The following is a 22058-nucleotide window of genomic DNA, read 5'->3' as shown; positions in this document are numbered from 1 at the left end:
TAAAACAGGGGAGGGAGTTGGAGAGGGAGGGCCACAGCGGAGAGGCAAGAGGGACGAAACCCTGAACTTGCTGGCTGGATAGAGTCCCAGTGGGACCTGTATGGGGACAAGAAGAGAATGGTACCCTGCCGGCAAGCGGTCCCAGATGAAGAATTCCTGACCCAGGCCCCACCTCATTTAGGTCCCGGAACCTGGAGCCACGCTGCCTAGGCCTCTCCACCCTTTATTCACACGGTGGTTGACTCTGGGCAATGTCTTGACGTCTCTGTAACATGGGGATGGCAGGAGGACCCACGTCACAGGCCGCTGTGAGGATTAGATTAGTGAGTCAGTGTATGGCAGCCCTCAGAACAGAGCCTGGCACACAGGAGAGGCATAGGAGCACTTGGAGCTGCTATTATCATCTGCCCACGTGCCCTGGTTAGAGGTCAGGGAGCCCTTCGGAGAGCAGCCTGGCCTCCTACAGCCTCTCCGGCGACTGCCTTCGGAAGCAGAGACTTTCCAGCGGAAATTCCCGTGCAGCTCTGTGCACAGGTTGCTGGTCCCTGGGGCCACGGACTCTGAGAACAATGCCTGGCTGTGCACTGCCGGCCCAGCCCTCTTCTGGAGAATCCCAGCAGCCAGGCGGGCAGCACACCAGGAAACCACACGACGTGGCAGAAAGCCTGCCCTCTGCAAACCCCAGAGGCAGGAAGTCGAAGCACATCTGCACAAAGTGTCCTCCTGACACCTGGTTGGAGGATGGCCAGCCAGTGTGAGTGGGAAGGATCTCTTTCTCTCAAGGCCTACCTTCAGGAGATTGTCTAGGTCCTCAGAGCAGATGAGGGCACACACACGCCACTCACACCCACCCGCTTCCCTACCTTAACGCCACTCAGTCGTCCAGTCCCCAAGTCCCATCCACAAAGAGAAGAGCAAATCATCTGGCAGGGGACCCCGGTATGAGGCGGCTTTGTAACATGAGCTGTGTGTCCGCAAACAACTAGGGCAAGACCATTAAGTTCATTACACCTGTCACTCTGCCAGCTGAGCTTCCAAATTGCCCAGATGAAAGTACATTATGCCCAAGGAGTGCCACCCAGGCCCTCCCAGGCCAGTACAGGCTTATCTATCGCAGACAATTTGTTCTCAGTGTCTGCACCTGCAGAAATAACACAACTGTAAACAGCCTGAAACTTGGCTTTGAGATACTTTAGGCCCTGGGCAGCCAAGCACAAAGTTGAGGTCTCCAGGGCAGAAGCTAGGTGCCTGCTTTCCCTGCTCGGAGGAAGAACGGGAGTGTGGACCAGAGGTGGGGCCAGCGCAGGGGAGAAGGCGGAGCAGCCTAGCAAAATAAAGGACACAGAGTTGCTCCTCAGATTCTACTGCCCTGCAGTAGAGCCAAAAATAAAAGCAAGGCACATCCTTCTCATTTCCGAACCGAGGCACAGCATTCTAGGCGGCAGGCAGAGGCCCTCTGCGCAGCTGCCTGCACACCAGGCCCATGAGCGGCGCCCAGCCGGCCGCCGGCTGCAGAGTGCGTTTGCAGTGCAAGCGTGTTGCAGACAGCGGTAATTTATTTATCCCTGTCATGTAACATTAACAATCTGTCTGGAGCTTGGCAAGCACCAACTTGCACTGTCACATAAACTGTCTGACAAACTTAAAGTTTCGTAAATGCTTCTCTTTTTCCAGCAGACAATAAAGCATCCTTTAAAAAAAAAAAAAAAAAAAAAAAAAGTTGTCATCTTTTCTGTTCCTTTTCTCTCTTCCTCTTCCAAAAAAAAAAAAAAAAAAAGGAAGAAAAAGAAAAAAAGGCAACAACAAAAGAACCCATGCAAACAGAAATGATCCCTCAGCAGGACTCTTAACCCTGAACCGCTCGACATTTTTCCGATGCCAAGTAAATGAGTAAATAAATGGATGGGGGGAGTGACGTTGTAGGAGACGGTTGAGAAAGGGGTACAGAGGAAAATCTGGAAAACAAAAGTACAGTCATTAAAAATTAATAAAGGGTGTGGACATGCAGACCCCACCCCCGTCTGCTCATGGGGATTGAGCCAGACACTCTGTGTCCTCGTTAAGTGGAGTCTGGCAGGCTGCCGGAGTGTTAGTGGGTTCTGGGAATGCCAATATATTAACCAGAGGACTTTTTGCATACCCTTTAGAGTTTTTATTCTAGAAAAGTCAACCATTTGGCACAGTGCGGCATTATTTTTGTCCGGGAAAGCTCGCAGCTGCCAATCAAGGGAGAAATTATATCTATGTTCTTTGTAATCTCCAAGACCTATCTGGAAAACAAGCTTGGTGGAAAGAAAAGTCTTCACAAAAACAGCTTAAAAGGCCAAAGTACCATTTTTAGTGGGAACTCAAAGAAAAGCAATCCATTCTTAAATCACACGGATATGTGACAACACAGACATCAATTTCAATTCCTCCTGTGATGGAAAAAAAACGACATTACCTGGAAATTCAAAGCCAATATTTTCAGAGTAATTAATAGTACAGGTACTAGCTTCAGTCCTTTCCTTGCCTAACAACGAAGCAAACAATGCCCCCAAAAAAATCTCCCTAAAAAGTGGCAGGTCTTGTGGCCTAAATTTTCAAATAGTAGGCAGAACCTTTGCATTTCTATTTTGAAACTTAAGATTCACCTCCCATGCACACCCATAATATAGGTCAAGATGTAACTCCAGACTAACACAGTTCACGTAGGCAGAACGTCCCTTTGACATCAGAATATAATGGCTTCCAGGAGATTTTTTCTGAGACCTAAAAAAAGGAAGACACAGAGGGAGATACAGAAGGAGACAGAGAGGAAGGAAGAAAGGAAAGAATAACTTTGGACTACACAGCAATTTTGCCGCTATTCACATTTAATCTCCATGTGCCCCTACACATTCCGTTAAATATTTCCAAAAATGTTTCCAGGTTAAAATGGTATGCTCTTCTTCTACACTGTTTTATCACTTCTTGAGTGATAACTTATTTTCCCTTCTCTATTAACTCTTACAGAGAAAGAAGGACACATCACAGAGATTGCATAAGCCCAGATTCCAAAGAAAAATGAGAAGAAACATGGCAAGGACTACCAGAAAGATCGGAGCAGTCTACAATTGCAAGGATCCTGCCCGGAGCCCTGAGGTGGCTTTGGTTTTGCGTGATGACGTACAGCAGTCGCCTCCCACACACCACCACAAGGAGACTTGATGCCGGCTACATGCAAAGAGGTCAGCAGCTCAGGGGTCTGTCTCTGCTGGACCGCCTGCCAGAAACTATCCACAAAGAGCAAAACTGACTCTCCTCTGACCTTGTTTCCCTATCAGACAGGGACGTTACCCTGCAGCAGCCCAGAGGAAAACCAGAGAGCGTCCCAGGAGCTGTGAGGCTGATCTGCCAGGCTGCTAAGTCAACCAAGACTACAGCACAGTCCCAAACTGTAAACACCTCTGCAGACGGGCCCTTGCTCTCCGCATGCCAGGAAAGAAAACTATTCTTAGAACACTGTCAGCAGTTGGGGGAAAATAAATATTGTCTATGTATGTATATACTCCAGTGGGAGTGGGGTGGGGTGGAGGAGTCTCAAATAATGTGCCAACAAATTGGCACAAAATCCCTTAATAAGCAGCTGGCACTGGCTGTGTTCCACTGCAGGGCTGTGGTCTTGCAATCCAAGCCCACGAGAGGATTCAAGAGGCAGTCCTAAAAACCTGCCGGGAAGTCTTCTCCAATGTAAATACAAACCTACACGAACCAGGACCATGGCCAACAGTGGCAAGCCCTTCCAAGGGTAACAGCAGAACGTTAAGAAATTAGGGAGGTCTTTTAAAACAAGGGAGGAAGGTAGCTACAATTCCATTACAGCAAATCCCTTACTGGCATTTACATTCCCAGCCCTAATTCCTAACAGTGTGTTCAACGTCAATAGCAAAATGAAGCTCTTAAGAAGAATTAAGCTTTCAAAGATCATAAGGAAGTTAGCCCCCTGTTTTCAAAAGCACTGCTTAGAAAGGTCCATCAAATAACATTTCAAGGGTTGATGGGAAACCAAGTGTAATTCAATAAATATACATGGGTAATACTCAGATGTCCTCATTTGTCTATGTAATGACTCAGATTTGACACTACGATCTTTGACTGAACACAAAGACTGTATTCCAGAAGAACTGTGCAGAGTACAAAGGCAGAGTTACAGCTGACAATACACTCGAGTTAAAGACTCAAAAAGACAATACTCATATACAGAATTCAGACATGACTTGATGCACTGGCAGTCTCCCTGTGCATACTTTGCAGAACCTTCTGTCATTCAATACTCAGTCCTGAAGCTCCAGGGCAGATACAGAGACGAGAATGCCATTCTTGGCTAGCCAAACCGGCAGAAAGGACCGTTTTTAAAGGGAAGCTTCCCAGCACTAGCCCTTCGAGAAGGCACCAACCCTATACCAGCCACAGGACCCTATTTTTGAGAGTCAGTGCTGCTCACCGTCTCTATCCACCTCTACTGCAAATAACTTACTAATACAAGCGCTCAGAACCCACGTTCTGCACAGCTACTCTTACCTCACATCCCACAACGCCTAACACATAGTAGGCCCTCAATAAATATGTATTGCAAGGATAATTAACATTTAGAAAGCAGCGCTGGTCCAAGGATGAGAAGATGCCAAAATAATTAGAAAAGAGAAAAAGAGAAGGGAATAGACCAGGACAGAGGAAAAGAAAAGAAGTAAATCAAAATTATGCAATTCTAGCTAATTAAAAAATTTCGGGGGGAAAATAAAAATCACACTAGTTCACGTGGCTAGGGGCACACAGCAATCATTCCTGCGCCTGGGCAGAGCTAAGGAGCCCCGCTTGCTTTAAAGAGCTTCTCGCTGCCCTGACTGGCGACGAGGTGTCCCTCCAGGTAGGTGACCCAAGAACATGGTGCCCTCGGATGCGCCTTCTGCCGGGGCCGCCCACCCACCACGCGTCCCTGTCGTCCTGAAAACCTCTGCCTCATCGGGAAAACCCCTCCTTTTCCAATTAAAAAAAAAAAGTTTAAAAACAAGCAAATGCCCTCTCCGCCACGACAGCGATTTAACCCACGCCGAGCCCACTGTCTTCCACCGCGTACTCACAGGGCGCGCCCCCAGGCCCACCGGGCGGCGCACCGGGCAGGGGTCCCAGGAAGCCTCCTGCAGGCTGCGCAGCGCAGACCCCGGCACAAAGGCAAGCGCCGGGCCGGGCTGGGTGCTCGTCGCTTCCTGTTTATTCCACGGTGAGGGGCAGAAAGAAATTCAACGCACGCCTGCTTCCTCCGCGGCTCTGAGACCCAGCCTGAGTGCAACAGCAGCCGCCCGAGACAATCGACTTCCCAGCCAATGCCGGGAGCTCCGGGCGGTCCCGCGACCGACGTCAACGCGCGCGCCGGAGACCCGGGGGGACCCGGGAGGACGCCGGGTGAAGCCGGCCCGAGGGGTCGGGGGGCGGGGAGCGCGCGGTGCAGGATGCGGAACTGAGGGACTGAGTGGCTGCGGGGCTGCGGGGCTGCGGGGCTGCGGGGCTTGGCCCGCCCCCCTCCTTCCCGCAAACTCCCCGGCCAGATCCTGCAGGCTCTTCCCGCTTCCCGCTGACCTCCAGTCCCCGCCCGCCGCGGCGCGCCGAGGCCTAGGGGCTCCGAGACGGTTGGGGCTGCCACCCGCGCGCCCATCCCAGCCTCCGGGCGGTGCAGAATTCAATCTTGCAACCCCGGGACACCCGCGCCCCAGGGCACCGGGAAACAGAAAACGGGGTGGGGGTCGGCGAAGTCCCTCCACTGGCGCAACCCCGCCCGCGGGCCAGCGCCGGACCCCCGCCGTGCCCACGGACAAGCCCACCCGGACGCAGCCTCACAGACCTCGCGCGCCCGGCGCCCGGCTGCTCCCTCCGGCCCCCGCCGACGGCGCAGGCTCGCGGACGTCCAGTTCCCAAAGCGTCCGGTCCCCGAGTCCCCCGCCCCCCTCGGCCGCCCCTCCCTCCGGAGCGCCGCGGTGAACTTGGGCCAGAACCCGCGACCACGGCGGCCACCTCGGGTCCGCACTCACCTGGGCCGCCCCCGGGAGCGGAGGCGGGGACTGCCCGCAGTGCGGCTCCGCGGCCACCGGCCCTGCCGGCCAGGGGAGGGGCGCGGTGCGGGGCGCGGCAGGGGGCGCGCGGCGGGCCGGCGGGGAGCGCGGCGCGCCGGGGTTCTTTAAGAGCTGAGGACCTCACCCCCGGGCCTCCCCCGCGCTCCCCGCCCCGCTTCCACTTTCCCAGGCACCCGCAGCCTGTCTGGCGGCGGCGGAGGCGGAGGCGGCGGCTCCTCCGCGGCTTGCAGGGGATCCCCGGCCGGCCGCGGCGGCGCGAGGAGCGGGCAGGGCCAACGCACTCGCCTGCTAGTCCCGCCGGGCCCGGTCCGCAGCCTCAGCGCGGGGAGAGAGGGGACGCGGCGCCGCGGCCGCCGGGGAGGTGTCCCGCCTCCAGTCGCCGGAGGGGGGAGTGTCCCGCCTCCCGCCGCCGCCGTCTGTCTCCAGCCGTGACTGCGCGCCGCGGCTGTGTCTGTCTCCAACTCCTCCAGTCTCTCCTCCTCCTTCCCACTCCGCCGCGGGGACCCGGCGCACGGCCAGGCCGCGGGGGCCCGGGCCGCCGGGCGGGGGCTCGGGGGTCCCCGGCGCACGAGCCACGCCGACCCCTGCTGGGGGCGGGCCCGGAGGCCGGGGGTGGGCGGTGGGAGAGGTGCGCGGCGCGGAGGCCGCGGGACCCCGGGCTGCACTCCCGCCCAGGGCTCGGGCCCGCGTGGCGCGCGCCCACCGCCGGCCGCACGGGGAACTCCAGGTCGAGCGCGGAGTCCGCGGCAGGGGTGCCCGGAGGAGCCGGCTCGCCGCCCGCAGGCCGGGGGCGGTCTCGGGAGGCTGAGGGCGCGTTGGAGCACAGAGTACCTCGCGGACTGCGTGTGCACCACGGGCGCGGGACCTCGGGCAGCCGCCTAGAGATGCGCAGTCGGGCTGCAGGACACTTAGTGGGACGGGTCAGTGCTCGGGGAGTCTTGCGGAGCTTGAGGCGCCTCCGGACCCCACCTGGTCGCCCTCTTAATATCCCGCCCTCTTTTAAAGGAAATGGCTCCTACCCAGAAGGTGAGATGGAATCTTCGCGCTGTGACCCTTTCTCCTGGAAGGACCTACATCTGTGAAGACCATTTGAGACTTGACCTCCACCTGAGTGCAGACACGATGCCATTTTGTTCGGAAGTACACGCATTGCCCCCAGCCAACCCTACCATGTTTGATGGGGGATTGGTTACAGCCGGAGCATATGGGCATTTTAACCCAATTTTATTATAGTCGACCAAAATTAGTTCGCCTCTGCCAAAATTAACCCCCCTGCAGACATAGCAAAGCGCTCCACTAAGCAGGGGTTTCAGGCTGGGTTGAAGATAGATGCAGCTGATTAAAGGAGTGAAAGTTTTCGGCTGTCCCCACACCCCCCCAAAAAAGTTGTCCAGCTCTTATTTCCATAATATCAGAGAAATGAATCTTTTGAAACCTACGTTTTGTCTAATTTGTCAGTGACTTTTTAGTTAGTGAAATGTTGGCGGAATTCAGCTTCCCTTAAGCCCTCAGCTCTCAGCTGTGATGGCAATTGCCGCGAGCCTTTGATCAGTGCTCACATGTGATGTAATAAAAACTACCATTCATGGAGAGCTCTGTGCTAAGCGCTTTACATGGATTGTCTGACTGAGTCCTCACAATAACTGGGAGCTATTACTTCTCCATTTTACACATGAGGAAGTTGAGGCTAGAAGGATTTACTAATTTGTCCTCAGACCACAAAGAGATGGTTTTACATCCCTAACTAGCTGCATAGAAAGCTGGGAGCTGAACCAGCATGCCATACTGCCACCTACCTACAGCAGCGCTGGCAGAAGTTCTTCAGCTCAGCCAGCAGACCAGCCGGCATCTGCCCTGTGCCCGGCGCTGAGCCCGCTCCAGCTGGGAATGCCCAGATCCTGGTCTAATTGAGAAGCTTGTAGCAGGGGAACTTTGAACCTGGCTGCCTGGGTAAACTTTTTAAATGAGCAATAAGCCGGTAAGTGCTTCACACGGGTTATCCTAATCTGACAAGCACGTACCTAGTTTATAGTTAATGTCCACAGATGCAAAACTCACGTGCTTTGGGGTTGGAGAAGCTGCTCTTGCCCTCTTCAGGTAGAAAAAGAAATGACTTTTTCCGTCTAAACTTCCCATGGACAATGAAGAAGAAAGATTTTTCCAAAACCACAAAACAATGTCTTCTATTTCACTGGCACATAATTTATCTGTGTCTAACTTAACCCCGTTAAATTGAGGCTGAATTTTAAAATTGTAATCTCAATTTCTACCGTTTGTGATGAATCTCAATCTCGCGTTGCCCCTTCTTATTTTATTTATAAATAGAAACTGTGGCTCTGTATTTCTATTTCTAGAAAATATGTGTCCCTGTGTTTTCTTTTTTTTTCTTTTTTTTTTTTTTTTTTTTGAGGTGGTGTCTCGCTCTGCCGCCCAGGCTGGAGTGCAATGGTGCGACCTCAGCTCACTGCAAGCTCCGCCTCCCGGGTTCACGCCATTCTCCTGCCTCAGCCTCCCGAGTAGCTGGGACCACAGGCGCCTGCCACCACACCTGGATAATTTTTTATATTTTTAGTAGAGACGGGTTTTGACTGTGTTAGCCTGGATGGTCTCGATCTCCTGACCTTGTGATCTGCCCGCCTCAGCCTCCCAAAGTGCTGGGATTACAGGCGTGAGCCACTGCACCTGGCCTGTCCCTGTGTTTTCTACTCAGTCCTCCCTGTATTTGTTTTCCACTTCAGTTATTCCCTCGCACACCAGACACACACACTCTCCCCATAGCAGTGGAAGAGTTCGAGGTACTTAGACGTATGTTTGCTCTCTGTAAAATGCAGTGCAATTCTATACTGGCTTCATCCTCACCATTCGCTCATTCCAAGGGCCCAGATTGAAGCTCAGGAGAGTGGAGACTTCGTTTTGCTCCGTTGGTGGAGAACTCGGACCCCAGTACACAGAACAGTGCCTGACACAAGGGGCTCAAAGGGTTTTTTGGAATGAATGGCCCCTTAGGATTGGGATAGATGAGTAAACAATATTGAGGTAAATATTACTAAAATTGGGTGGAAATCAACTGAAATTGGTTTCAAAGAGTGGGAGGTGAAAAGATTGTTTTTCACTGTCAATCCCTTGCAGCCTATCTCATGTCAATTATACCCATACTTAGTCCATAGAAGTTTGCTAGTGGGTCATCTAAGGAGACATAGATAGAAAAGGCAAACATGAGCGAATGTTGAGAAAAAGTGAATTTGAGGGCCAAGTGACCTCAAGTTGAATGTGAATCTGAGAATACAATTTTGTTTCTTGGATCTCATGCATAACATTTAGATGAAATTTATCCAAAATGATTCATCCTATTCCTTGTACTCTTTAATTTACATGAGAAATAGAAGGAAATGAGAAAGATAAGTTTCATGTGGGTAATTCTGGTCCTGGAGAAGTGGGAGCCCCGCTCTAGATTCTCAGGACCAGAATCTACGACGAGCAGCACCCAGACCAAGGGTTCTGTCCCTGAGCCTTGATGACGTGTCCTGTGCGTTTTGCCCCGACACGCAGCGTCGCCACACCTCAGCGTCTCTCTTTACACTGGAGGTAATAGTTCCGACTTCGTGGGATCTTCTGTGACACTGGCCATGTCCCCATCTGCACACCCATCCCCTCCCTGGGATCCTGTGGCCCCCGCTGCTCCGGGACTCAACCTCGTTCACTTCCTTTGGGATTAGGTTGAAAACACACAGGATGGAAAGAGAGGTGCTCTGCAGGCAACCTCTGCTCTCAGCCTCACTGCAGGGCTTTCTCCTTGAGCAAAAGCCACAGCACCTGCTCTCTCCTTAGGGGCCGGGGAGAAAAGACAAAGGGAAAACACAGCAAGAAAGAAAGAAATGTGTGACCTCAAAGGCAATCCAGCCAGACATATGTGTGTATGGTATCTACACATTACATCAGTGAAAAATGATGACGCCATCTGGGCTGTGACACAGGTACTGTCAGATCTCTCACAAATATTACGGTAACTAAAGGTTCTCCAGCCCTGCGCAGACTTCCCGCGTCTCAGTCTTTACAGCCACAGCTCTAACTGTCCTGTTGCCAACATGGCCCCCAATGCCACGGCAGCTGGCATGAGGTGGCCTCTGAGGCCTCCCTTCTGAATTCTCCATTTCTCCCTGACACACGGTTCAGTCGGCTTCCTACTGGGGTATAAATTGCCAGCTAGTTAAGTGTTGAGCAAGGTACCTGGCCCAAAAGGTAAATAAATAAATGTTTATTTACTTCTCAATAAATCTTAGCTTCCTTCGGTCCTTTTCACTGCCTTGCAAGCAAGGACGAGCTCTGGTGACTTTACACTGTGTCCGCTGAGCCCTGCAGGTCCCATGCTTCCCAGAATTCCTTCCCTGCAAGGTTCCAGGTCCAGTTGGCTGCAGAGAAAGTTGTGTGAGATTTGGAAGGAGGAAGGCAAGTCACCCTCTGCAGCGTCTCGTGGGGTTCCAGGTGCTGTGAAGCCCTCAGCCCTCCTTTACCTGAGGTCCCCTTGTCCCCACTGGGCCTCCCCCCGAAGCATCCCCAGTCCCGGGTGAGGAATGTGAGAAGGGCACCTGTGGAGAAGGACACCCTCCTTGTCCTCAGGTCACCGGCATCCCTGAGGTTGACGAAGCATGAGACGTCCCGGGCTGCCCTGTCCTCGTGGGCTCCAGGTGTCCCCGTGAGTGCAGTTTGTCCTTACTCTGCCTGTGGGCCTGCCAGTCCCAGGGCCACGGCCTCCCACGGCTTCTCACCAGCCGCAGTGACCCATCATAAATCCCTGGTCCCAGGCTGCTTTCAGAGGCTCCGCTCTTTCATCAAACACTGACAGAGGCAGGATCGTGTGCCTCTGCATCTCCCTGTCCCTCCGGAGAGGGGTCATTTGTAGAGAGCATAGCAATGTGGCTTTCCTTACCGGAACGCACTCCATAAGAAAAGGGCGAATTCCTTGAAAAGTTCCCTTACAGAAGAAGATACTTAAGTAGCCAACAAACATGGGAAGAGGCGCTCAGTTTGCACTGAACTCACGAAATAGCACACCCACTAGAACGGCTGAGGTTGAAAACACATTCACCAGGGCAAGGAGTCAGTAGGACCTGCATCCCAGCGATTCTCCTCCTACAAGGGCACAAGAGGACTGAGGGCCGACGTCCTACAAACGGCACCCACAAGGAACTTCATGCTGACTTGCTCAAACGCAAGAGAAAAAAACTGGAAATAACCCGAATGTCCATTAGGGGATAAAAAATAAATAAATTTTGGTACTCCCGTATAATGGAAGATTACAGAGTAGTTTAAAAACCATGAAACTAATGAGCAGTGATGTTGAACTTTTTAAAATATGCTTGTTGGCCACACGTGTCTTCTTTTGAGAAGTGTCTGTTCCTGTCCTTTGCCCAGTTTTTAATTGGGTTACTTATTTTTTTCTTGTCAATTTGCCATTATCCTCAGCAAACTAATGTGGGAACAGAAGACCGAACACCTCATGTTCTCACTTATACATGGGAGCTGAACAATGAGAACACATAGACCCAGGGAGGGGAACAACGTATATACTGGGGTCTGTCAGGGGAGGGCGGGGGTGGTGGGAACAGCCTTGGGTTAAATAGCTAATGCATGCCGGGATTAATACCTAGGTGACGGGTTGATGGGTGCAGCAAACCACCATGGCACACGTTTACCTATGTAACAAACATGCATGTCCTACACACGGACCCCGGAACTTAAAATAAAATAAATTTTTTTAAACCTGTGAAACTGCTGGTATACACAACATGGATAAATGTCACAAAAACTTATTTGAGTGACAGAATTCAGGTGCAAAAGAATAGTAACATATGGTTGTATTTGTGTGATGTTCCAAAACAGGAGAAGCTAACTGACGATGACGGAAGTTAAATCTGTGGTCACTCGGGATGGTAGTGGGTGGGAAGGGGCAAGAGAGCCTTTGGGGGAGAGGGAAATGATCTGTCTTCATCTAGTGTGGTTGCAGGGGTATATGCAGATGTAAAAACTCACTAACTGTATGTGAACTTCATATACATTTATATTACACACCACGTTTTTAAGGTTTTGCAAAAAGGGAACTCTTGGATGTGGGAGGACTTTGTAAGGTGGGGTCACTCGGCAGCAGAGTCAGCTCTCTCAGGCGGGGAAAAGCAGAGAGGCAGTCTGCCCACTGGAGGAGACTCCCCAGACACCTCGCAGGCCTCCCTCCCTCCACAGGGAAGGGCTCAGCTCACTGCCCTGGGCTGAACGAAGTGCCGCGGAGGAGGGCCTGAAGCTCATTGTCCGCAGACACTCACACTGCACTGAGGCTTTAAACCGCATGTTTCCAGGCCGGGCGCGGTGGCTCAAGCCTGTAATCCCAGCACTTTGGGAGGCCGAGACGGGCGGATCACAAGGTCAGGAGATCGAGACCATCCTGGCTAACATGGTGAAACCCCGTCTCTACTAAAAATACAAAAAAAAACTAGCCGGGCGAGGTGGCGGGCGCCTGTAGTCCCAGCTACTCGGGAGGCTGAGGCAGGAGAATGGCGGGAACCCGGGAGGCGGAGCTTGCAGTGAGCTGAGATCCGGCCACTGCACTCCAGCCCTGGCAACAGAGCCAGACTCCGTCTCAAAAAAAAAAAAAAAAAAAACCCGCATGTTTCCACTCCATTCCTTGACACACCTTTGGAAGCTGCCTGTGGCGTTCTTTAACCTCGTTCCACCTGGAAAGGTGGGGACACATAGTGAGACTTTAGGCCTGAGTCACAGATTCTGCCTCAGGAATTTCTCTGCTCTGTCCAGTTCAGCCTGCAAGACTTAAGAACCTCATGTTCCGTTTAAAGTGTGAACTATTTGTTGGGCAGTCCATTAGATGGCAATGATTAAATTAAATGCTTGAAGTAAAAAGGGTAAAGTGCTGTTGGTGGGAGTGTACATTAGTTCAGCCATCGTGGAAGACAGTGTGGTGATTCCTCAATGACCTAAAGACAGAAATACCTTTCAACCCAGCAATCCCATTACTGGGCATGTACACAAGGGACTATAAATCATTCTATTATAAAGACACATACATATGTATGTTCATTGCAGCACCATTCATAATAGCAAAGACATGGAGTCAACCTAAATACCCATCAATGGTAGACTGGACGAAGAAAATGTGGTACATATACACCACGGAATACTGTGCAGCCGTAAAAAAGAAAGAGATCATGTCCTTTGCAGGATGTGGATGGAGCTGGAGGCCATCATCCTTAGAAAACTAACACAGAAACAGAAAACCGAATACTGAATGTTCCCACTTATAAGTCGAAGCTAAATGATGAGAACACGTGGACACATAGAGGGGAACAGCACACATGGGGGCCTTTCGGAGAGTGCAGGCTGGGAGGAGGGAGAGGATCAGGAAAAGCAAGGAATGCACTGGGCTTAGTATCTGCATCATGAAATAAACTGTACAACAAACCCCCATGACACAAGTTTACCTGCGTAACAAACATGCACTTGTACCACTAAACCAAAAATAAAAGTTTTGTAGAAGTGTGAAGTGCCCACGCAAGTAAATGTGTGGATATATCACATTTCTTATCAGTGTTGCTGATGTGTGTGCTGATTGTGTCAGTCCGTTCCTGCTGCTATGACAAAATCCCTTAGACTCGGTGATTTATAAACAACAGAAATTTACTTCTTACAGTTCTGGAGGTGGGGAAATCCTAGAAAAGGAGAGACATAGACCAGGTAATCTCAGAGGCCCTTTAAGACCTTCCGCTCTTTCATTCAACAAATACTTACGGGGGATCTTACTGTGCACCAGGCCTGCACAATGTGTTGGGACGCAGCTGTGAACCAAAGTCCCTGCTTCACCCGGCTTACGTTTTAATGGGATGTGAACCTCTGGTAGCCAACACAGAAAAAAAAAGATTTCGGCAAAGAATTGTTCCCATTTAGAAGTCAGTAGGTGCTCCAGACTGCCTCAGTCCCCACCAGCTTCATCCTACCTTTTCTAGGCAAAATCTCAAATCAGGACCCATGTCTCCAGGACCACAAAGTCTTCACCCACGAAAGACAGAGAAAAGCTCAAACGGCCAAGTGCGATTTGGAGAAACAAGTCCTGGAGGAAAGGGTAGGAATCGCACAGCTCGTTCTATCTCAGCGCTTTGGGCAGAAGCCTCCCTTCAATTCCCTTGGCCACTGAAGGCGTGATAAAAACATTTAGAAGCAAGGCCAACCCTCAGTCAGGCCCAAACTGTGAAGCAGGCAACTTATTCTCAGTTAGCTGCCAGCTAATCTCAATTAAAGCACAAGCCAATAGCTTGACATTCTTATAAATTTTAGACTCTCAAGGGACGTGCCCTCAAGGGTGAAGCCATCTCAGACATGTCTCTAGCGCCTCCTCGCCAAGCAGTTTTCCAACTATCCTGGAGCTCATGCTTGCCCAGGCAGCCCACACTAAATGGGGACCATGCTGAGTTAGGGGAGTTTGTTCCTGCACTGAGCTGAGACCTGGGTTCAGCAGGTGACCTCCTACAGCCCACTGGATTAGACCTGCCTAAAGCCACATCCACCCCTTGAACTTCACTCCACCCCTTGATCCACCCACTGGATCAGCTGTCCTGTGCGTGCAGAGCCACCGGCGTCCTCCGCACAAGATCGCTATATGAAGCAGTTCTCTCCCACGTTTTCCTTCTCCAAGCAGACAGCTGTGGCACGTCCAACCATTTATCATGTGCTGTGTCCTTGAGTCCTCTGTCATTCCTCTGGACACTTCCAGTTGACCTTAGAGGGTGGTGGCCAACAGTAAGTATAATGCCACGCATGTTTTTTTCTATTTAGACCAGGTTGGTCACCTCCCTGCCAGGGCAGATAGGGTAGTACAAACTAATATCGCATGAGTTCATTTTAGCCACCTCTCGCAAACTGCCTGCAACTTCGTATCTAAAACCCCGAAGTTCTGTTTCAGCAGGATTCTTTGGAATGCAAGTGGTAAGACACAATTCAAATCGACGCTGAAAAGGGAAAATCTTGGCTCACTTTATCTGTGAAGTTCAAGGGGTGGATGTGGCTTTAGGCAGGTCTGAAGCCCGTTTTGAATGAAGGTTTTTGTGGCTTTGTCTGGCTCTCTCCATTCCCGCTCTGCTGCCTCAGTTGGGTCTGATTCTCAGCTGGGTCCTCTCCATAGGGCAGCAGTGGCCCCAGGTGCTCCAGTCTCCCGTCCTGTCTGGTGACCCTGACGAAAGAGTGTGTCTTTCTCAAGAAGCCTGGCAGAAAGGTCCTGGGAGAACCCTGGCCTGGGTTGATCCCACGTTCCCCTGAGATCCCAACACCAAAGCAGAAACGCAAGTGGACTAATGGGTTAGGGCCAAGTCCTGGGTCTTCTGCCTGTGTCTTTGGCCTCACCTCGCAGTGTCCTCTGGGTTCAGTAGATGCTTTACTCAGGGGACGGAGAGGCTTCCAGAAGCTGAGGCCAGAACGCCTCTTGGCAACTGGCTGGCCTTGTAATATAGCCGTGACCTTTACTAAAAGAAAGGTTTTCTTTCTTTAAAATCTGGGGTCAGGACTTTTCTGATGCAAACCATTTCAAAACCGTCCTCTGTCCACCACAGTTCAACAGCAGGGTTAGCATGAAAACCATTTCAAAACCGTCCTCTGTCCACCACAGTTCGACAGCAGGGTTAGCATGAAAACCGTTTCAAAACCGTCCTCTGTCCACCACAGTTCGACAGCAGGGTTAGCGTGGTGCTATTTGGAAAATTACATAAAAGCCAGGAGGACAAGGACAAGGCCCTCTAGGTGTCGGGGGCATTGATGTCCAGCTGCCCAGGAATTCCAGGAGCTTCCAGAAAGATGTTTCCTGAGGATTTGTTGTAATCAATGTATAAAGACATTAAGAATAAGAGTAAATCATTGGCTCACAGGCATGAGGAGACACATGACCTACGTAAAAAGTAGACAATTAAACACATAAAGCTTCACAGGGACGGACGACACATCAGTCCCCGCACCCCATGAAGCCAGGGTTTTCCAGCAACGGGGGACTCACCTACAGCAGAAAATCCCTGAGAGAGTCCTCCTCAATTAGGAGGGCAGAGGAGGAGAGAGGCTAAGAAAAGCGTCACAGGTCCAGAGATTAAGTCCTTCCAATATACCACAAAAGAGAGGCCAATTCAGGAAAATTCCATCCTAACGGCTGCCCCGGTTGAATATTATCACTGCCAACTGCGAGTAACTCAGTATGTGTGAGTTAAGCTCTCTGCTTCACAGATGAGAACACCCTCTGCCAATGAGCTGTGGCTTTAGGCTGTGTGATCTGTGCAAATGTATTGTAATTAATTGAGCTTTAAAAATTGATTTTGAATGTCTCAAGGTCTTGGAAATGGCTGCTGGCTTGGAAAAAGGCATCTTCTGAGAAGGTGATCGAAGGTACTTTTTTTATTTATTTATTTATTTTTTTTTTTTGAGACGGAGTCTCGCTCTGTCGCCCAGGCTGGAGTGCAGTGGCCGGATCTCAGCTCACTGCAAGCTCCGCCTCCCGGGTTCACGCCATTCTCCTGCCTCAGCCTCCCGAGTAGCTGGGACTACAGGCGCCCACCACCGCACCCGGCTAATTTTTTGTATTTTTTAGTAGAGACGGGGTTTCACCGTGTTAGCCAGGATGGTCTCGATCTCCTGACCTCGTGATCCGCCCGTCTCGGCCTCCCAAAGTGCTGGGAGATCGAAGGTACTTAACTGACACAAAGCATCTCTAAATTTATTTTGGAGGGGGTAATTTTATTTAAAAAAATCGTTGTGTTCAAAAGGGATAAAATTTACAATTTCAAAACATACTTTAGTGTTAGAACAAAATAAAGAATGGCTTAGTAAAGTTGGAGTTGAGTGAGAACATCAGTGCGAGTTCACACACTCTAAAAGGGTTTCCGATGCTGTCACTGGAGCACGGGCAGCCCCTGCTTCCCTCGTTACCTGTGTGCAGCCTGGACTCAGAGGGAAGCCCAAGGCCCTTGGAGAGAGAGCCCTGGATTTCAACCTCTAATGCTCCATTCCACAAACAGTGGCCAAAAATCCTTGGAAAGTCGCTGCTTCCATGGTGAAAACGGGGAAAATCAAGACGGGTCCAGCACATCTTGCGGTTGCCAGAGAATGTTTTTCAAAATATGTGAGATTTTGCTAAAGAAAACAAAGAACCCCCACTGGCCAAAGTGAGGTTTTGCACATCAGAAAGGAAGTGCTGGTAACGGTCCACTGGAGCGCAGGAAGCCTTGAAGAGGTTCCAGTAACCCTACGAGAAAGGAGTCGGTCTCAGCTAAACCCGAGGGAACAATCTCGAATGATATGCAGAAACAAAGACATCATTAGAGTAAGGTGAAAAGAATCAGTGTTCCTGTGCTTTGTTCATTTTAGGACAAAATGTGTTTTTTAAGATGTTGGCAATGCAAAGATGAAGCGATCCAAACACTAGGGGAAGCACAAGTGTAGAAAATATTAGCTAAGTGGCCGGGCGCGGTGGCTCACTCCTGTAATCCCAGCACTTTGGGAGGCCGAGATGGGCGGATCACAAGGTCAGGAGATCGAGACCATCCTGGCTAACACGGTGAAACCCCGTCTCTACTAAAAAATACAAAAAATTAGCCGGGCGTTGTCGCAGGCGCCTGTAGTCCCAGCTACTCGGGAGGCTGAGGCAGGAGAATGGCGTGAACCCGGGAGGCAGAGCTTGCAGTGAGCTGAGATCCGGCCACTGCACTCCAGCCTGGGCGGCAGAGCGAGACTCCGTCTCAAAAAAAAAAAAAAAAAAAAAAAGAAAATATTAGCTAAGTGAACCCTCATGAACAATTTTATAAACCAAACTGCCCTTACCATGGGACCCAGCACTCATACTCTGTGGCGTTCACCCGGTGCACGTGGATGCTTAGAGCAGCTTTTTTCATAATTGCAGAAGCTTGGAAGCAACTCAGATGTCTTCAGTAGGTGAATGGATAAACTGGTGCATCCCAATATTGGAATATGATTCAGCACCAAAAAGAAATGAGCTATCAAGCTATGAAAAGATAGGGAGGAAATTTAAATGCACGTTATTTGAGTTAAGGAAGACAATATGAAAAGGCTACACCCTGTATGAGTCCAACTCTATGACACCCTGGAAAAGGCAAAACTGTGGGGACAGTAAAAGATCAGGGGTTGCCAAGGGTTGGGTGTTGGGGGAGGGATGAATAGACAGAACATAGAGATTCTTCAGACAGTGAAACTACTCTGTCTGATACTATAATGGTGGATACACACTATTATACAATCATCCGAACCCGTAGAATGTACAACAGCAAGACTAAACCTCCAACTCCTGGGCTCAAGCGATCCTCTGCCTCAGCCTCCCGAGTACCTGAAACTATTGGTGCACACGACCACACCTGGTTAATTTTTCAAAAATTACTGTAGAGGCGGGTCTCACTGTGTTGCCCAGGATAGTATCAAACTCCTGGCCTCAAGCCATCCTCCTGCCTCAACCTCCCAAAGTGCTGGGATTGCCACCACCCAGGCTCGTCCCTGGTCCTTAGTTGGCAATAAAGTATCACTCTTGGCTCATCAGGTGCAACATCAGTATATCACAGTATATCACAGTAATGCAAGAGGTTTACAACGCAGGACATGGGGGCTTGGTGAGGGGACATGAGAATCCTCTGCACATTCTATTCAATTTGTCTCAAAATAAAATATATTCATTAAAGTAAAACTACTAATTTCTTATCAACTCACCTCATAAAATGGACCGATGGGAGACTAAGCCAGTATCCTATAAGCAGACACAACCAGAAATTAAGAGTGGTCCCATGTCAAAGAGGTTTGCCCAAGCATTGCCGATACAGGACTGAAAAGAAGGCCGTCCTGGCCGTCTCGAATGTCAATGTTAGTGATAGTTATTTTATTGTGATGTTGAACTCAACATCTATAATGCCATATTTGTTTCTTCAATTATCACATTTAACCTGTCACAAGCTTAATAATATATACTCTTTAAAAAGATAGTTTGTAGATCAAGAACTCCCAGTTAAGCCTGGTAGATGAGCTGCCTGTGTTTGTTGCTCTCCCTTCAAGAAAACTGCTAAAATGATAAGAATTGAAAAGATACAAACCCACTTGTCGAAGGGAGAGGAGACCAACAGCAGACATAAGATTTCAGAGGATATTTGGAGAATGGAAAGAGCACGGAGCTGACTTAGAAAAGCATCCCGGGCTGGGCGTGGTGGCTCACACCAGTAATCCCAGCACTTTGGGAGGCCAAGGCAGGTGGATTGCTGGAGGTCAGGAGTTCGAGACCAGCCTGGCCAACATGGCAAAACCCCATCTCTACTAAAAACACACACACACACACAAAATAGCTGGGCGTGGTGGCAGGTGGCAGGTGCCTGCAATCCCAGCTACTGGGGAGGCTGTTGCTGGAGAATTGCTTGAGCCCAGGAGGTGGACGTTGCAGTGAGCCAAGATCATGCCACTGCACTCCTACCTGGGTGACAGAGTGAGACTCCATCTCTAAAAAAAAAAAAAGAAAAGAAAAGCACTGTGAAGATGGATACATATTTAGATCATGGTGTGCGTTGACCCTCCCTGCAAACTCTTGAGAGGCAGCTGGAGTGAGGAGACGTGACATGGGGCAGGAGCTGCTCAGAAACTGATGTGGTCACTGGGCCCCTTCCCCGTGAGCAACCAAAAGACCTCCCCCCACCACACACTCTCTCTCTCTGGAGACCAAGGTCATCTTCCAGAGACGCAGCTGCCCAGAGGCTCTCGATGAGGGCACCAGTGCTGAGGCGGGAAGACAGAGCACCTGACTGTGAGGCCTTCTGCCCTGATCTCAGTCAGCTCTTCAGCCAACATGTATCGAGCGCGACTTGTCCCAGGTACTCTTTTTTTTTTTTTTTTTTTTTTTTTTGAGATGGAGTCTCGCTCTGTCGCCCAGGCTGGAGTGCAATGGCGCGATCTCACCTCACTGCAAGCTCCGCCTCCCGGGTTCACGCCATTCTCCTGCCTCAGCCTCCCGAGTAGCTGGGACCACAGGCGCCGCCACCTCGCCCGGCTAGTTTTTTTTTTTTTTTTTTTTTTTGTATTTTTAGTAGAGACGGGGTTTCACCGGGTTAGCCAGGATGGTCTCGATCTCCTGACCTCGTGATCCGCCCGTCTCGGCCGCCCAAAGTGCTGGGATTACAGGCCTGAGCCACCGCGCCCGGCCGATCCTAGGTACTCTTTTAGGGGATTTGCTGGTGAACCAAACAGGCAAAGTCTCTGATCTCATGGAGCCTGCATCCCAGTAGGGCAGACAGGTAATAGTGAAAGTGCTGGTGTCCCTGGAAGAAATGACAATAGACACCGGGACGGAGAGCGCAGGGCCGTCCGTTATCGGCAGGAAGTCAGGGAGGCATCCTGGAGGAGGTGAGTTGGAAGCAGAGACTTGCCCGGGGAGGAGAACTTCCAGGATACGGGGACAAGAATTCTGGCCATGCAAGGCCATGAGACAGGTGCACGCTGGGCTCACTCAAGGAGCAGAAGGAGGCTCATTGGTGCCAGGCACACAGTGACCCAGAGGAAAGCAGGAAATGAGCAGAGAGAGGCCAACGGGCCCGGGTCCTGCAGGGTTTTAAGATGATGATGAGAACTTGAGACTGGATTCCAAAGGAGATGGGAAGTCACTGGAGGCGTGTGAACACTTGACGTCCTTTCTAAAAGGATCATTTTGGGAGGAGGGAGATGGTGTGAAAGCAGCCAGACTGGTCCGGAGGCTGCCGCAGAGCACCAACCTCACCACTGGCAGAGCATTGCACGTCACCACCCGCGCCCAGCAGGAGGAAGGCGCGGTCTCCTTGGGCACCGATGAGCGGCCTTGGGGAAAGGAGCTCCACCCACCTGGCATCAGTTGGAAGGCAACAGAGCCCTGATCTGCACCTGCACAGGCAGCCACCAGCATGCTGGACAGCAAAGACCAACACACAAAACTTCCAAGTGTAAACTTCTTCTTGAGTTTTTAATGTTCAATTATGAAACGGTTCAAACGTGCCAGTAAAAGAATACTATGACATCTACATCCTCAGCCAGATAAATCAGAAACTGATATTTCGCTTTATTTGCTTCACATCTTTTTGTTTAAAAAAATTGAACGAGGGAACTAATAAAGAAAAGTATAGCTGTAGCTTAAGTCCTTCTTTCTCTCCCTTTCCTCCCAGGTAAACATTACTGTGAAGTTTCTGTGCATTATACCCACTTTGTGCTTTATTACATATTATTACATCTATAAACAATCTATACAATTGCTTTGTGTCCTCAAAATGACTTAAATGATATTATACAGTATGTATCTTTTGCATCTTGCTTTATTCACTCAATAAAATATATTCGAGGCTGGGTGCAGTGGCTCATGCTTGTAATCCCAGCACTTTGGGAGGCTGAGGTGGGCAGATCACTTGAGGTCAGGAGTTTGAGACTAGCCTGGCCAACATGGTGAAACCCTGTCTCTACTAAAAACACAAAAATTAGCTAGGCGTGGTGGCACACTCATGTAATCCCAGCTACTTGGGAGGCTGAGGCAGGAGAATCGCTTGAACCTGGGAGGCAGAAGTTGCAGTGAGCCGAGATTGCACCTCTGCATCCCAGCCTGAGCAACAAGAGCAGAACTCCATCTCAAAAAATAAAATAAACTATATATATATATTTGAGATATTTCACTCACATGAGGGATGACTTACTTATTTTAACTATTGAAGAGAGTGGCATTAAATGAACCAATCTCACTTTTTAGGCATTCTTCTACTGTAATAACAACATCAAACACTCATTTGCAGTATGCCAGGTACTATCTAAGCACTTTATTTGCATTAAGTAGTTAAGTCCACAAAATGAACCTATGATATATGATCTATTACGATAACCCTTTTAGAGACGAGAAAACCAGCTACAGAGAAGTTAAATACATTGCTCCAGGTCACACAG

At 50.3% G+C, this 22058-nt stretch overlaps 2 protein-coding genes across 19 annotated transcripts in view; one reads left to right on the top strand and one right to left on the bottom strand.

The window, feature by feature from the left end:
• The window catches only part of LDLRAD4 (low density lipoprotein receptor class A domain containing 4), a 446527-nt gene extending 439458 nt beyond the window's left edge, over positions 1-7069 (bottom strand). For 6 of the 18 annotated variants that reach the window (XM_077974611.1, XM_077974606.1, XM_028837724.2 and 3 more), the window contains exon 1: positions 5103-5328. The gene's annotated coding sequence lies outside the window, so the exon portion shown is untranslated. 18 annotated transcript variants of the gene reach the window in all.
• On the top strand, positions 3143-7463 carry LOC114673863 (uncharacterized). The gene is made up of 6 exons (XM_077975103.1): positions 3143-3209; positions 3306-3361; positions 3634-3769; positions 5105-5648; positions 5806-7009; positions 7095-7463. The coding sequence occupies exons 1-6, from the start codon at positions 3143-3145 to the stop codon at positions 7320-7322; spliced, it is 2235 nt and encodes a 744-aa protein (XP_077831229.1). The 3' UTR covers positions 7323-7463.
• Positions 7464-22058: the final 14595 nt, after the last annotated feature.

Source organism: Macaca mulatta, chromosome 18 (genome assembly GCF_049350105.2).
Source record: "Macaca mulatta isolate MMU2019108-1 chromosome 18, T2T-MMU8v2.0, whole genome shotgun sequence".
Classification (NCBI taxonomy): domain Eukaryota; kingdom Metazoa; phylum Chordata; class Mammalia; order Primates; family Cercopithecidae; genus Macaca; species Macaca mulatta.
Note: the sequence above shows the minus strand (reverse complement) of the source record. Positions and strands in the feature narration are given on the sequence as shown.

What these genes read in the sequence shown, in the direction of transcription:
- LOC114673863 (XM_077975103.1), top strand. Translation starts at nt 3,143, where the DNA reads ATGACGTACAGCAGTCGCCTCCCACACACCACCACAAGGAGACTTGAT. An exon ending in TGCCGGCTACATGCAAAGAG is followed by an intron (nt 3,210 to 3,305) that starts GTCAGCAGCTCA and finishes TTTCCCTATCAG; the next exon opens with ACAGGGACGTTACCCTGCAG. An exon ending in CAGGACACTTAGTGGGACGG is followed by an intron (nt 7,010 to 7,094) that starts GTCAGTGCTCGG and finishes CCTCTTTTAAAG; the next exon opens with GAAATGGCTCCTACCCAGAA.